At 42.5% G+C, this 15,860-nt stretch overlaps 1 protein-coding gene across 2 annotated transcripts; it reads left to right on the forward strand.

Moving 5' to 3' along the window:
* Positions 1-7,979: 7,979 nt before the first annotated feature.
* TMEM14C (transmembrane protein 14C) lies at positions 7,980-15,585 on the forward strand. Of its 2 annotated transcripts, XM_053664118.1 has the most exons (7): positions 7,998-8,088; positions 8,560-8,576; positions 9,064-9,131; positions 9,464-9,540; positions 10,822-10,923; positions 14,053-14,140; positions 15,077-15,585. In XM_053664118.1, the coding sequence occupies exons 3-7, from the start codon at positions 9,109-9,111 to the stop codon at positions 15,132-15,134; spliced, it is 348 nt and encodes a 115-aa protein (XP_053520093.1). In that variant the 5' UTR covers positions 7,998-8,088; positions 8,560-8,576; positions 9,064-9,108; the 3' UTR covers positions 15,135-15,585. The 2 variants fall into 2 exon arrangements, with proteins under 2 accessions (XP_036993191.1, XP_053520093.1); XM_037137296.2 differs by lacking the exon at positions 8,560-8,576 and having other exon boundaries at positions 7,980-8,088.
* Positions 15,586-15,860: the final 275 nt, after the last annotated feature.

The following is a 15,860-nucleotide window of genomic DNA, read 5'->3' on the forward strand; positions in this document are numbered from 1 at the left end:
TAAAATCCAATCAGTCAGGCAATTGTAGAATGGGCTCATCATACTTTTAAAAATCTTAAAAAACAAAAAAGGGGGAGTCATGAGTCCTCCCCCCAAAATTTGACTATGTTAGCCATGTTTACCTATAATTGTCTAAATTGTGATGAATCACTCTGTCTCCAACTGAAAAACATTTTCAGACAAAAGAGTCAAAACCACTTTACCCTCAGGTTTTATATAAAGATCTGCTAGGAGATGGCACTTGGCAGGGCCCAGTAGATCTCTTAATGTGGGGAAGAGAATATGCATGTGTCTCCATTCCTACAGGTCTTGTCTGGCTCCCAGCCAAAGGGTAAAGCCTTATCATGAGCGGGACAGACACCAAGCTCCTCTACCTGCAGCTGAGAACCAGTCAACTGGCAGACCAGATGGCCCAGCTGACACTGAACAACCAGAAGGAAACCGGACACCCACAGTGTCACTCACGGGCCTGGGTCTTCCAGTGGCGGAGGATGAGGCCTGCCCCAGTGACAGCGGCCGGGGCTCAGGTGCCTCCTGCAGACAACAACCCCCTAATGCCCCATAATGTTCCGTTTAGGCATGTCCCCACTACATGAGGGGACCTCAAGGCTCTTAATGCTTGAACTGAGGAAATTCTTGCTGAAACGAGGGTAGAAGACACCCCCCGAACAGGTTTATCACTTACTCAGCAGTGCTGTCAGCCAATTTGGCTAAAACTTTGCTTTGAATTGCCATTATGCTTTGCCTAGGGGGCAGGGCCTAGCTACCGAGGTTAATTCCTCTTTTATCTATTGGGGCCACATTATTGATCCACCAGTATTTAAGCTACATACCTGGTGGAATGTTGAGCCTTCCTTTTCCACCAGCGATACTCAGTGGACTGGAGGAGTGTGGATGAGCCCTGATGGCCCATTAGAAGAAAACAAACATTGCTTACCAGTGCCAAAAAATACTGTTTATGTTGCTGAACACTTACTAGTTATTCTGTCCTTCTTAACACTTTGTGCTCTCCTTTAAAAGAGCAACTTTACAAAGAGCAACTGCAAGCAAAGAGCAACACAGCGATTACTATCAGCTCTCCATGGTAGCCACAGTGAACCTGTGTACCCAGGAGGGGATCTACCATACTTCCAGTCCCCGTCCAGTTCCCCCTTGTACCATAGTTGTAAAGACTCAGTCTTCTGGTCTTTATGCCGAGGACCAAATGCCACCATTGCTTTTCTCCCCAAAAGTCCTTTTGTAGTAGAGAACTGGGGAGCTAACTGGAAAATATTAGCTAAGACTGACACAACAGTTCCAGCTCAGCCTCAACAACTAAATACTAAAATGTGGTGGGACAGGCCCAGCACTGAGGCAACTATTATCAGTATTGTTTCTCCCAATCACACTAGCCCACGGCATTACAACTCTTAGAAGATGGGTTTGCCCTTTATTACTAGGAAACATGTGTATATACAAATTGGTTGTGACCCCAAAGGTGTTCTGGGATGTTGCTACCAGATTGACCCTCCAGAACAGAACTGGGTCATGGTTTGTACCTCTCACCCTTACCTGTTTTTAGCAACCCCAGGGACAGCCCACGTCTCTCATAATGAATTGGCAAAAATTTATTCTCTGTGTGTCCCTGGAGGCTCTATATATGCCAGCTGTCTTGCTCATCTCAATATTACTCAGCTAAACCTCACTACGGTTTATATAGTTAGAAGGCAAACTCCAGTATGGGTGCCAGTTGATGTAACCAGAGAATAACAAGATCCTAATGGCATATTAGCACTTAACAACATGCTGTCCTCCTTAAGAGTCAGATGGTTTGTCGGCACCCTAATTGCATTCATTGTCTCTGCTGTCGTTGTCACAGCTACTGCTGCCACGGCAACTGCTGCCCTTGTTGACTCAGTTCAAACTGCTCATCCTGTTAATGTTCTCTTAACCAATACTACTTTAGAAATGCTCCAGGACTTCTGGCCAGGATGGAGGTATAGGCAGTCACTGTGCCTCCTCGCACAACCAAAATTAAGGACAAGAAAAATTTAGAAACAAAAAAACAACCAGAACTGACAGAACATTAAACTATACAGAAGTCCTACAACCATTCATCCAGACCGGTAAGAGGGGTGGAGTCGGTGGCCAGAGGAGAGGGGTTGCGGCAGGAAAAAGCAGTGGCTGGCGGACCCAGGTATGTAGGCAGCTGTTGGCAGATCCCAGGCGTGGGGTGGCAACAAGCACATGCAGTGAGGGCGCCAGGCAGCTGGCTGGCTGTGGTCACACATTCGTGTGCAGATAAACCAGATGAAAACTGGGCAGGGAGACAGACAATGCAACCTAGAGCCCCAGTGCCAGGAAATAACACCTAAAAGTACCAATTGAAAACACTTGTGGGGGTTGAGGTGCTGAGAGAGACTCCCATCCTCACAGGACAGTTCATTGGAGAGACCCACAGGGTCCTAGAATGTATACAAACCACCCACCCAGGAACAAGCAACAGAAGGGCCCAATTTGCCTGTGGGAAGCGGCAGAAGGGACTGAAATCCAAGAGGGAATGGAGCATGCACCACTGTTCCCTCTCAGACCCCGCCCCCACATACAGCATCACAAACCAGCAACTGGGTTGCTCCGCCCTGGTGAACACCTAAGGCTCAGCCCCACATACATAACAGACACAACAAGACCCCCTCCCCCCAAAAAATGGCTCAAACAGAAGAACAGATCAAAGTCCCAGAGCCAATACATCTAAGCGACCAAGAGATAGCCAACCTATCAGATGCACAGTTCAAAACACTGCTGATCAGAATGCTCACAGAATTGGTTGATTTTGGTTGCAAATTAGATGTAAAAATGAAGGCTACGCTAAGTGAAATAAAGGAAAATGCACAGGGAACCAATAGTGATGGGAAGAAAACTGGGACTCATATCAATGGAGTCGACCAAAAGAAAGAAAGAAACAACCAAACAGAAAAGAATGAAGAAATAAGAATTCAGAAAAATGAGGAGAGGCTTAGGAACTTCCAGGACATCTTTAAACATCTTTCCAACATCTGAATTATAGGGGTACCAGAAGGGGAAGAGGAACAGCCACGAGTGGAAAACTTATTTGAACAAATAATAAAGGAGAACTTCCCCAATCTGGCAAAGAAAATAGACTTCCAGGAAGTCCAGGAAGCTCAGAGAGTCCCAAAGAAGGTGGACCCAAGAAGGAAGACACCAAGGCACATCATCATTACAATAGCCAAGATTCAGATGAAGGAGAGAATCCTAGAAGCAGCAAGAGATAAGGGGACAGTCACCTACAAAGGAGTTCCCATCAGACTGTCAGCGGATTTCTCAAAAGAGACCTTACAGGCAAGAAGGGCCTGGAAAGAAGTATTCCAAATTATGAAAGGCAAGGACTTACATCCAAGATTGCTCTATCCAGCAAAGCTTTCATTTAGAATGGAAGGGCAGATAAAGCGCTTCTCAGATAAAGTCAAGTTCAAGGAGTTCATCATCACCAAGCTCTTATTATATGAAATGTTAAAAGGAAATATCTAAGAAAAAGATAAAAAATATGAACAGTAAAATGAAAACAAATTCACAGTTATTAACAACCACACCTAAAACAAAAGCAAACAACTAGAACAGGAACAGAAGCACAGAAATGGAGATCACATGGAGGGTTAATAACAGGGGAGTGGGAGGAGGAGAAGGGAAAAGGTACAGAAAATAAGTAGCATAGATGGTAGGTAGAAAATAGAAGGGGGGGAGAATAGTATGGGAAATGTAGAAGCTAAAGAACTTATGACACATGGACATGAACTAAAGTGGGGGAATGTGGTTGGGAGGGGTGTGCAGGGTGGAAGGGAATGAAGGGGGGACTGGCACAACTGTAATAGCATAATCAATAAACTATATTAAAAAAAATAAATGCTCCAACTAACCCAGATTGATCAAGAGATCCTGACTTGCCCTTCTGCAGTTGAATCAGCACTTGACTGGATCTGCAAGCGCCAGGACACAGTAGTGACCCACCAACAGCTAATCTGTGACCCTGGATTCTCCAAGCTGTGCCTTTAGTGGAACTCCGGCCAACACTCCTGGAGTGATATTCAACATCACCTAAGAGGGGCTTTTTCTACCAACTTAAAGGGACTAATTGATAAATTTCAACTAGAGTTGCATCAGCAGTTGCAGGTCATTCAATGCTTGACCGTGTGGGATATTTTTCCAAACCCTCTGTGATAACCTCTTTGGCTAAACCCAAAACATTGGTTTGGTGGACTTAACCTGAGAACGTGGGTCTTCAGAGCCCCTGGTAACTGATTCTAATAATGCTTTGTATACTTGGATGCATTTGCAAATTATTTTCCCAGGGTCACATGAGACCAGTAAGTAGCAAGCTTTGTGGAATCCACCTATGTGGCAGTCCTAACTAAAAACAAGGGGGGGGCCCTGGTTGGTGTAGCTCAGTGGATTGAGCACAGGCCTGGGAACCAGAGGACTGCAGTTCAATTCTCAGTCAGGGCACATGCCTGGGTTGCAGGCTGGTTCCCTGCAGGCCGGTTCCCAGCAGGGGATGCATGAAAGGCAACCATACACTGACGTTCCTCTCCCTTTCTCCTTCCCCTCTAAAGATAAATAAAATCTTAAAATAAATAAATAAAAACAAGGGGGTAATTATAGGGAACTGACCCTACAAACCAAACCTGCTTGGCAATGGCGAATGTAGCCCAGCCCTGTTGGAAAACTGGCAGGCGTGAAACAGCACACGGGAGCCAGACCCACAGATCAGCTTTCCTGTGGGAAACCAGGCCTGCATTGTACTTAGGGTGCTTTGAGGCTTGCTTTTGCTAAAACTCTCTCATCATGAACTGAAGCAGCAAGCACTTACTGCGTATCTTTAGAGTAACTTCCTAAAGTCTGTGCTAATTCTCTCAAAGACTGAGTATAACCAGACTGATCACTCTTATTGTTCTCTTGCATTGGCAACATTTTTTCTTTGTTAATCTGTAAGAGGTAATCAGCAACATCCTTTCCTTTGTTATCTGTAAAAAGTAATCACCTAAAGCAAACCTTAACATAATGAATGAGAACTTCTTTGATGTTCTTATTCTTCTTTTGATGTTCTTTTATTGCTGTTTAGAAAGCAATAAAAGCCTGTCCAGGCAAGGGTTACAGCACTCTCTCACTCAGAGAGTGGCTGTGCTGTACTTTTTTCTCCACAGGACTTCTGCAGTCCGTGTGAATGTGTTCACTGCATCCACAACACGGCAGACACCCCTGGTTGGAGTCCGCATCACATGCCCCATTTACACATGTGGTTCAGGGTTGTAGTAATTCAATGGGCTCCTAATTAAGAGCCTATATCAGACTAAAAGGTTTTTGCACAATGAAGGCATCAACAAGATGGAAAGACAACTATTGAATGGGAGAAGATACAAATGATATATTCAGTAAGGGGTTAAAATCTAAACTATATAAGGGATTCATACAACTTAATACCACCACCCCTCATAAAACCCCCAAACTCCAATCCAATTAAAAAATGAACAGAGGTCCTGAATAAGAGACATTTCTTCAAAGAGGACATACAGATGACCAACAGACATGAAAAGAGGCTCAATGTCACTAATCATCAGAGAAATGCAAATCAAAACATGAGAAACAACCTCATACCCTTCAGAATGGCTGTCATCAAAAAATCAAGTGCTCACAAGGATGTGGACAAAAGGGAACTCTCATGCACTGTTGGTGGACTGCAAATTGGTGCAGCCACCATGGAAAATGGTAGGTAGATTTCCTTTAAAAACTAAAAATAGACCTGCCATATGACCCAATAATACCACTTTCTGGGTATTTATCTGAAGAAAACAAAAACAGTAATTTGGAAAGATATATCAGCCCTATGTTCATTGCAGTATTATTTATAATGGCCAAGATATGGAAGCAACATAGAGATGTCCATTGATAGATGAATAGATAGAGAAGATGTGGTATATATTCAATGGAACATTACTTAGTAATAATAAAATTTTGGGATTTGTTACAACATGGATGGACCTAAAGGGGATTAGGCCAAGTGAAATAAGCCAGACAGAAAGACAAATACTATATGATTTCACTTATATGTGGAATCTAATAAAAAAGACAAATGAATAAAAATACCCATAGATACAGAGAACAAGTTGATTGTTGACAAAGGGGAGGGGATTATGGGTGGAGAAAAAATGCTGAGTTTCTCCCAAAATATGTTCATACCATTAGAAACATTACTAAACACAAACCATGTGTGAAATTAATCGAAATAGAGACCGGTTCCTTTCATTTATTTATGATTTTTAAATTTTGTGATGGAGTAAGTTATTTGGCAAGGTGAATATGAATGTGATTAGTCCAAATTGGTCAGAATGTGAAAAGTTGTGAGAATATCTTACACAGTTCTGGTCACAATTCATAGACCCGATGTTACGATATTTTATGATGGCTGCACAGATAGAACTGCGCATTTTGGTTGAGGAATGACACTATAAGAGGCAGCATAATGTAGAGTTAAGAGTCTATGATAGACGTTATTTCCAATAACAGCTCAACCAAGGACTAGGACTGTAGGAAATTCACTTAATTTTATATTTTTCCCCTTTTAAAAAAGATTTTATTTATTTATCTTTAGAGGGGAAGGGAAGGAGAGAGGGAGAGAAATATCAATGTATGGTTGCCTCTCGTGCATCCCCTACTGGGAACTGGCCTGCAACCCAAGCATGTGCCCTGACTGGGAATTGAACCTCCATCCTTTGGTTTGCAGGCCCACACTCAATCCACTGAGCTACACCAGCCAGGGCTCACTTAATTTTCTGTGGTTCGATTTCTTTAAGTCTAAAGAGTAGGGGGATGATTGTGCAGGATATAATTTAAGGTTGGAAGCCTGCACCTGCATAGAGAGACGAATCCCTAAATCCACCCAGCTGGTTAAAACAAGTCCCATTCTTGGTTTGCCATCATGGATGGGCCAAGAGTCTTCCACTGAGTTGGTGAAGGTCTGACCATTCCGGAAGTAATTGTTCAAAGTTCTTTAGCCCTTAGAATCATCTATGGTAAATACTGCTATGTAGAGGTAGGAGCTGCTGCAAATGGAAAGTTTCAGAGTATGTATGTGCTTCAATTTCCTTTTCACTGAAGATTGTATTTATAAGATTTACCTATGTTGATATTTGCAGGGGACAAAGAAGAGACATCAAGGATGACACTCAAATTTTGGGTGTACAGCAATTGAGTGAATGGTTCGAGAAAGCCACGGAAGAGACAGATCTGGAGTGGAGATGTCTGGTGGGCACTGGGACATCGCTGAGGAAGTTGTAAATTATACAGGGTCCGGCACAAATAACACCTTTTTTATTACAAAATCATAAGTATGTAATCCTATAACATTACAATAACACACAGGTGAAATGTTCAAAATAGAACTATAAATTATTACACCCATATCATTACCCTACCAACCACACTCAAGCAGGCCTTACTTCTTCCGGACCCTTTAACTTACCCTCTTTCCCCCTTTAAGGTGCTTCTCAGGCAGCCTCACTGTAACACCGAAGAGAGCCAATTGCTAGCTGTGGACATCATATTCTGTACAGGTAAAAAGTGTCCCTTCCCGCTGTAAGCAAACAGCGTGATGGGGCTATGGTGACAATCCTCCCGGGTGGACCGCCTGCACTAGTTTACACCCAGTAACGTGTCTCTCCGTGAACAGGGTACTTCAGAATCCAGTGTCAGACGTCCTCCTCCCGCCTTGGTGGCTTCTATCTCCCGCCTGGTCCAACGCATTCAGCCTCTTGCAAGACCAGACTCAAACTCTGGGTGTTCGGCATTTCCCCACCCAAGCTTGTAGCGGGGACGTGCGCTGCCGCCACCGGGCCGCCGTCCGGGCGCGGGACTCCCGCGCTCGCCCGCCCCGCCCCGCCGAAAGCCCCACCCCCACGCTCTGCTCCGCCCCACGTCCTGGCGCGCTTCCGGGACGCAAAGCGGCGGAGCGACGTTTTTGACCCGGACTCCCCGCCCCACGGCCTGTGGTCGGTAATTAATCGGAGCAGACCCGTAGGAAAGCGGTTCGGGTACTTGGTAATTATTACTATGTAGTTGTTTTGACTTTCTGGAACTATATAGGAGGCCTTGCTGCTGCATGCTCTTCGTCCTCTGGGTCTAGGCGGGAGCTTTATGTTGCATCATAGTTGCTTTTCTAGTCGCGCGTTTTCTCCTTTTCTCGAAATAGGTTGTGAATCTTGGGGAAACCTTGAGTTCTCGAGGCAAATAGTTCGGTGCTGTTCAGTTTCCTGGAGGCTTTATTGCTTCATCTTCTTAAAAATCTCGGTAACTCAATGCCTCTTTGAACTAATGACTGGCCACCTCTTTTTATACACATTTAATAGTTTAAATGTAACGAAAGGGGTATGTGTTGCTTTCAGTCTTAGCCTCACTGCATGTCAGGAGCATTTCTTTAAGAAATTAGGAGTTGCTTTAATAAGAGTGTATATTATGTCGTAACTATGACCTGAGTTTTTCTGCATTTTGTCCTCCTTCCTCCCACAACAGCTGAGTTGGATTCCAAAGTAAGTAACCGTCTAAAAGTTTTACAGACGTTAAGTATTGAAATAGTTTGATTCTTTCAGCAAAAGGAAAAAAGCAGCACCCTTCTCCCCTAAAAGGGTCAATTAAAATTGTCGAATTAAGGGCACAGATGATATTTGCTTTCCGATTTTGTAATACATAATTTGGTTAACTGTTGAACAGGTTTTTGTAGAGCTGGTTAGTGAATTTTGCTCTTTCCTGTGGTCCTGTTACTAGAATTGAGACTTTTACAAAAATGACTGGTTCAGCACTTTTATTGTAATATATTATCCCAGTTAGTACCCACAACAGCCCCAGGAAGTTTGTACTATTGTTATTCTCATGGTACAGTGAAGGAAACTGATGCATAAGGAGGTTGGGTAGCTTGCCCACTACTTCTTAGTTACGAAGGGGTGGAACTGGAACTTGGACCCACTTCTTTCTGTTAGACAGTGTGCTATTAACCACCCTCTGATCTCGCCCCTGCAGGTGCAGACCCGGTGTAGTCTTCTGTCTGGACTGTGAGAGGGAACAATGCAGAAGGACTCTGGCCCACTGTAAGTGCATAATGAATGGGAGTGGAGTCGCCCTGAGCTTTTCAGAACCAGAGTTTTTTTCCCTTCGGAAAAGGGCTCTACGAGTAGACTGCCAGGACAGTACTGAGTATAGGATAATAAACCTGCAGGCCAGGGTTTGAGTCCCAGCTCTGGCACTGACTAGTTGTGTGGCTTCAGGCAAGTCATCTAACATCTGGGCTTCATTTTTATTTCCACAGTGACAGGATTGTTCTGTAATGATGACCTTTTAAGTCCCATTCTATGATTGTGGGGGTTTTGTTTTCACTTTTTTAAACATGTCTGACACTGATTTCTTAACTTTTTTTTTTCAGAGTGCCTTTACATTGGATTGGCTTTGGCTATGCAGCACTAGTTGCTTCTGGTGGGATCATTGGTTATGCAAAAGCTGGTATGGTTTGTATTTATTTTTAACCTATTAAGATATTCACATTGTTCCTGGTGAAGAGTGAGTCCCCAGGGTCCCCAAAGTGCAATCTTATTTGAATCAAGTTTGCTTTAGGCCCTCTAGCTTGAGTGCTGGCTTATTGTCAGTCTGGCAATTCCTGCGGAAGCCCCTCCTGCAGTGGCTCCTCCTGCACTTGCCTTTGGGTTATCGGGCTGAGTTAAGCCAGGCTTCTTATGAGTTACTTGTTTTTGCCTCTTTATCTAAAGATGCTGGGCAGGGGTGGTAGTAGATTGTTATTATCAGCAACTGCCATACCAGCCTTGACACCAGTGTGCCTGCCATCTCTGTGCTCTTCTCTTTAAGTACCAGGAAAGCTCCAGTCTCCACATACTCATTTTTTGAAGTTCCTCATTAAATTAGGCAGGGGTATGTGAGAGAGCCTGCTCATTTCTACCCCCTATCTACATCCCCACCCCAACACACACTCACATGCACACACACTAGAATTTATATATTCTTATTCTCCAAATCTTTTAACTCACTGACCCTATTTCCCCCTCCTTTCGGGATTTGCCCAAGGTCTTGTCCATGGACAGTTACAGTCCTTGGTGAGTTAACCAGGCCTATTTAGGAGCTTTCCTTCTTCCTCCTCGTCTCCTTCCCTCCCCCTTCTTTTTTTTTTTATATATATATGAGACTCATAAATGGAGAATTGCTGAGATATCACACATTTTCTGACCTGCTGTAATACTGCCACCATGTATCAGAGATCTGATAAGTGAACACATATAAAACTGTAGTATGCATTGACTACATATAGTACATGTGTAAAACATGTAGTATTCAAACATGGTATGGAATTGATTTCAGGGGTGCAGACAGCAAATACAAAGGCATCATAGTTTTTCTTCTAAAAAAACAACATAAAGGCAATAAATGAATGAAGTTCCAATTGCCATAATTTCTTGTTTCTTAAACATGCTTTTTAAGCAGTAGTTACCTGTCTTAGGTGGAAGCACCCTCCCTATTAGAGGAGAGAGATATAGTGTGTTATTACCCTGATTTCTCTGGTAATTTTATCAGCTATTTAGCTAATAGCTAATTTTATTAGCTATTTAGCTAATTTTATTAGCTATTTAGCTAATTCCCCAAAACATTTTTATCTTGACTGTGTTCAGAGTTCCCTTTGCTGTTTTCCTTTGTCAGGAAGGGAAGTCTAGTGGATTCTATTAATGAAATAAATGTGTGACATTGTAATACAGGCATGTGTTTGCTTTTTTTCAGGTAGTGTCCCATCCCTGGCTGCTGGGCTCCTCTTTGGTGGTTTAGCAGGCCTGGGCGCTTACCAGCTCTCTCAGGATCCAAGGAACATTTGGGTTTTCCTAGGTATGTCAGCTTCGCTGTCTTCCCAATTAATTATTTATTCAGAAGACTCTACCAAAGGTTTGGTGGGATGTGTCAGGTTGCTTCTGCCAAGTCCTAGAGAAGTTTTCAAGTGGGGGGTTTGGGGGTTGTGCTGGTTTTTGCTTATTTTTTATGTACAGAATAGGAAAAGGTTTTCATACCTCATGAATTTAGATTTACCCAGTGAAGTTAGTACTAAACTTGTACAAAGCAAGTATATGTCTCTTAACCATTGTGATTACCCACTAAAAACTGCTTGAGCATCACTAAAGGATGAAGTGTCTAGGTTAAGGTTTCATCAATATTTCATTTTCCCCATTTTTAAATCATTGGCCCCTTAGCAGTAAGCTAAACGTGTAAGACATAGGCCTTGCTTTCCAGAAGCCTGTAACTCAATTAGGGACATAAGAAGTGACTCTCTGGGGTTGCTGAAGTGCCCTGTGAGCAGCACAGACAGTGAGAAGTGCGGGGAAGGGAAGATTGCTTATCATCAGGGCTGCTTTTGGTACATTTTTATTGAGCTCCACCCATGTGTCAGATGGTCTGCTAAGAATGTGTATTTCTCATACATTGTCTTTACAAACCTACGCCATGAGAAAACATGCAGTTCTGGTCCTTACTGGTATGGTGGGGAGGACAAGCATGTTAACAGAGTGGTTTGTACAGTTCTGCCTAGGCTGGGAAGGGAAGTCAGTTATAGCTCATTTGGGGTGTGCTGGAGAAAGAGGAGGTGCCCAGCTCTTAGCTCTGCCTAACACCTACCTCACTAAAGCTCCAAAATGACTTTCAGACTTATGTTCCCATTTGTGATCCCTCTTCTTCGCTCTAGCAAATGACCCTCATTGCCTACCCAAAGAAGAAATAGCAGCCATCACACAGGGGCCCAGACTTCATACCATTGACAGCCAGTGGTCCTCTTTCTCTTTGCCAAGGCCCGTCCCTTCACTCTGGCTTCGGGTCTCTTCTCCCATTCCATCTTGGAGCTTTGTGCTGTCACGGATGTGTAGTCTTATATTCTACATTTCAGATGGATTCCTCCTACTGGGGTTCTGATGTGCTCACTGCACCCATAAAAAAAAGGATCTTGTGACCCTACTTCCTTCTCCAGTTGCTTCTGCCCTTTAGAAACTTCTCTAAATAAATTCACTGTACTTCCTGTCTTCGTTGCCACACCTCTCGTACATTTTCAACCCACTTCAGTCTCCATTTCTGCCCCCTTTGTTCATGGAAATAAGTAGCTTTCTCTATCTGCCAGTGACCTGTATTTTTCAAAATCTAGTGTAGTCATATTATTTGGCCTGTTATTCGCTCTCAGCACAGTACACCAATCCATTTTTTTCACTCTTGTTTTTTTTTTCCCTCATTCTCTTTCATTGACTTGGGGGGGGGGGGGGGTCATTAAGTATTAAAGTGCTTAAGGCCTGGCTTGACAATGTCCTTGAAGCCCAGGCCTTAAATTACCATCAATATACAAATGACTCCCAAGTTTTTCTCTCCTCCAAGCTTTACTCTGTTACATACAGTTGTCTGCGTGAAATCCACATGTCCCAAAGCCCAACTTCCCACCTTCGCATATGTTGTCTTCTGGTGCTCTCCATCCATTTAGGTCTTGATTGCACTCTTCCCCTCCCTCTTTCTAACTCATCAGCAAGTCCTGTCAGCACTGCTTCCAGTACATCCTAAACTGTCTCCTCCTCTATCTCCATGGCCACTGTCCTCATCCCAGTCATCCTCTCTTTCCTGGGGAAGTTTCTTATTGGTATCTGTGCGTGCTCCAGTGTCCCTGAAGTTTGTTTTCTGTGATACAGGTAGAATTCTGTTTTCAGAATGCAACGCAATCGAATGTCCTGTAAATGGCTTCTCATTGCTCTTAGGATGAAGACCACAATCTGTAAGATGGCCTTCAAGGCTCTGTATGATCTGGGCTCTCTTCCTCGCTAGTCATATCTTGAGTTCTGCACCATACTGGCCTTTTCTCCACAAGGCCTCTCAGCACATGGCCCTGCATATATTATTCCCTTTGCTTGGAATGCACTTCCTTCCCCTTTGGCTTATTAACTGCTGCTTTCAGGTCTCCACTCCATCCTCACTTCCTCAGCAAATCTTTTCACGATCTCCCTGTTATTTTTATTGCATTAATTGTACCCGTAATACAAGTATACTAAGTTTTTATGTGATTCTCATAAATTTGTTCCATCAAACTTGAAGAACTGTAGGACGGAGAGGTTTTTGATGTGTTCTCCAGCATCCAGTACAGTGTGTGGCATACATAGTAGGTATTTTAACAGATGTTGAGTGGGAAGAGCATATAGGGTGAATGGTGGGTTGGCCAAAAAGCCTGTTTAGTTTTTTCCATAAAATAAAAGTATGTCGACTATTTCCCAAGTTGGTATAACATTGATCTCAGTTTGCTCGCTACCAACTTCAACTGGTCTACCTGACCGTGGTCTACCTCGTCCAGCGAGAAATCTCCAGGGTGAAACTTTGCAAACCACTTTTGATACATTCAATCAGTGACAGCACCTTCTCCATACACTGCACAAATATTTTATGTGTTTCAGTTGCATTTTTATCTTTCTTGAAATAATATAGCATAACATGCTGAAAATGTGGTGTATGAAAATCTTCACTATTAAAATGGCTGCACAAAAATTCTCCAATTTTGATTTTTTTAATATAAATAAATGTACATTGATATGACAGCTGTCACAATACAATCTAACAATTGTTTTGAACGAAGTTAAAAGACAACTGAGCACTCCAGAGCCATCTTACAGAAAAAACCAAATGAACTTTTTGGCCAACCCAATGGAATTGTCAAGAAAAAGAGGAGGAGAAAAAAACCAAAACCGGTTTGGAAAAAATTGAGAAATTTATGTCTGAGGAGAGGTAGGAGATAAGGCGGGAGAGGCTGACAGGACCCAGGCTGCGAGGGCCTTGTATTCTAGTATTTGTGCTTCAGTATCATAGGATGTGGGTGGTCATGAAGCTCCCTGAACTTGGGAGGCATGAGATGGGATATGGCCCTTGAAAGATGGGTGGGACTTTGGTCACTTCTTTTAGTTCTTCCAAATATAAGATGTAATGAACTTTGCGTCTTTTTTCCATCAGCTACATCTGGAACCTTGGCTGGCATTATGGGAATGAGATTCTACCACTCTGGAAAATTTATGCCTGCAGGCTTAATTGCGGGTGCCAGGTACTTTCTCTTTTATTGCAGTTCTTCACCAGTATAGATTTTAGTTTAATGCCCATAATACTTTGTATACCCACAGATTTACTTTTTAAAATATACTTGATGCTGAGCATCATCTAAAATGATTTAATATATACACAAGTAGGAAAGGCTGCAAAAACAGTAGCTGATGTAATGTGAAAGTGAAATATGTTCGTTCATTCTGGAAACAATTTTCCTCTCACATCTGCTCTCTGGCCCATCCTGGCTCCTCCCTACAGAGGAAGAAGCTTTAGTGCAAAGCCTGACCGCAGCTTATTCAGTGTGGGTTCCATGTTTCTTAGTTGTGTGGGTGCCCTTTATTATTGAAAGTTTTGCTTGAAGAGCGTTTCTATTGATTCCTACTTCTAATTAACTGATTATAAAATTTAAACCAGATTTTTAAAAAACTGTATTTCTTAAGCATAATAAAGAGACCCTAAGGATAGGGGAATTTTTAAAAATCTCTTTTGAGAAATGATTAATTACAAGTATGACTTTGGTCATTTGGTCATAGTTATGATGCTGTCAAGCAAAATGCTTCATAATGTAGACCGAGCGAGGGCCAAGAGGGAATAAACTGGGAGGCTGCAGATCTACCATTAGCTCTGTGACCATGGGGAGGCCTTGATCTTTCCAGCCTTCAGTTTTCTCATCTCAGGACTATTGGCAGTAGGATTAGGAGCTCCAGCTCACATGTACTGTTTTAAGACCTCAGCGCAAGACTGACCCTTGGCAAGTTTTATCTTTGGTGTCTTGAGGGATGGAAGTTCTCTCTCTGCTTCCTCTGAAGTGGTACCTGCTCACTATGCAGTGGGGAACCCACAGAACCCTAATCCTTGAAGAAAGTAGTCAAGTGCCAGTTCTATTCTTTACCTGATGTTTTTGTGTTTTTGTTTTGTTTTGTTTTGTTTTTGACAGCTTGCTGATGGTCGCCAAACTTGGAATTAGTTTGTTCAATAGACCCCATCAGTCATAGTCATGTTCCAGCTTGGACTCTTTAAGAATTTTAAAACTACCACTACTTTTAGTATATTGAGAGAAGTAAGTGCAGTATTTTCAATATGCAGACATTTTACTTAAAAAAAAAACAAAAACCTTCAACTTTGCAGAGAGAAGTATCAGCCATTATTATTACAACCCTAAAGAGATGGGTAGCATATAACATGAGAATTTATAATACCCTCATATAATTTGATTCTTGTATGTTGATGTTATTTCTTCTTCCTGTACTTATACGTAAAGTCTCAAGGGGTAAAATGTTAGGTGTTAACATTGGGGGCCCTAAAACTCCCCACGCCCAAGAACATTGTGAAAAAAAACATCACGAGATTTGGGATACCTGTTCTTCTGCTTGTCTTAGAGCACGGACCTACTTTGAAATTATGTAAAGGAAATATTAGTAGAAATAAAGTTTAGTATAAATAATATTTTCTGTGGTGTCTTTGTTGCCAGAGCTGTCTGGAACATAGAATGAAATGTGAGTATTAGTAAAATAGAGGGAAATGAAAGTTTCTAAAATATTTTATTTAGGGATTACCCATTTCAAAAAATTGAAGGACCAAGGGAAGTTATTTGTTGCATATTGCTTCAAAGCTGGTTTTGAAATGACCTGTGGTGAGAATTTCTAAGATTAGGACTGTGTAATAAAAAAGGAAATTTTGGTTAACTAGTTAATACGTAAATGTGAACTAAAGACCTGTCT

This window comes from Artibeus jamaicensis, unplaced genomic scaffold (assembly GCF_021234435.1).
Source record: "Artibeus jamaicensis isolate MK-2021 breed Jamaican fruit bat unplaced genomic scaffold, CSHL_Jam_final contig_335, whole genome shotgun sequence".
In the NCBI taxonomy this organism is placed as follows: Eukaryota; Metazoa; Chordata; class Mammalia; order Chiroptera; family Phyllostomidae; genus Artibeus; species Artibeus jamaicensis.

Excerpts from the sequence above, each read along its gene's own strand:
- TMEM14C (XM_037137296.2), top strand. The coding sequence starts at position 9,109 with ATGCAGAAGGACTCTGGCCCACT. Across the intron at positions 9,132-9,463 it reads CAGAAGGACTCTGGCCCACT|AGTGCCTTTACATTGGATTG; the intron begins GTAAGTGCATAA and ends TTTTTTTTTCAG. Across the intron at positions 9,541-10,821 it reads CATTGGTTATGCAAAAGCTG|GTAGTGTCCCATCCCTGGCT; the intron begins GTATGGTTTGTA and ends GCTTTTTTTCAG.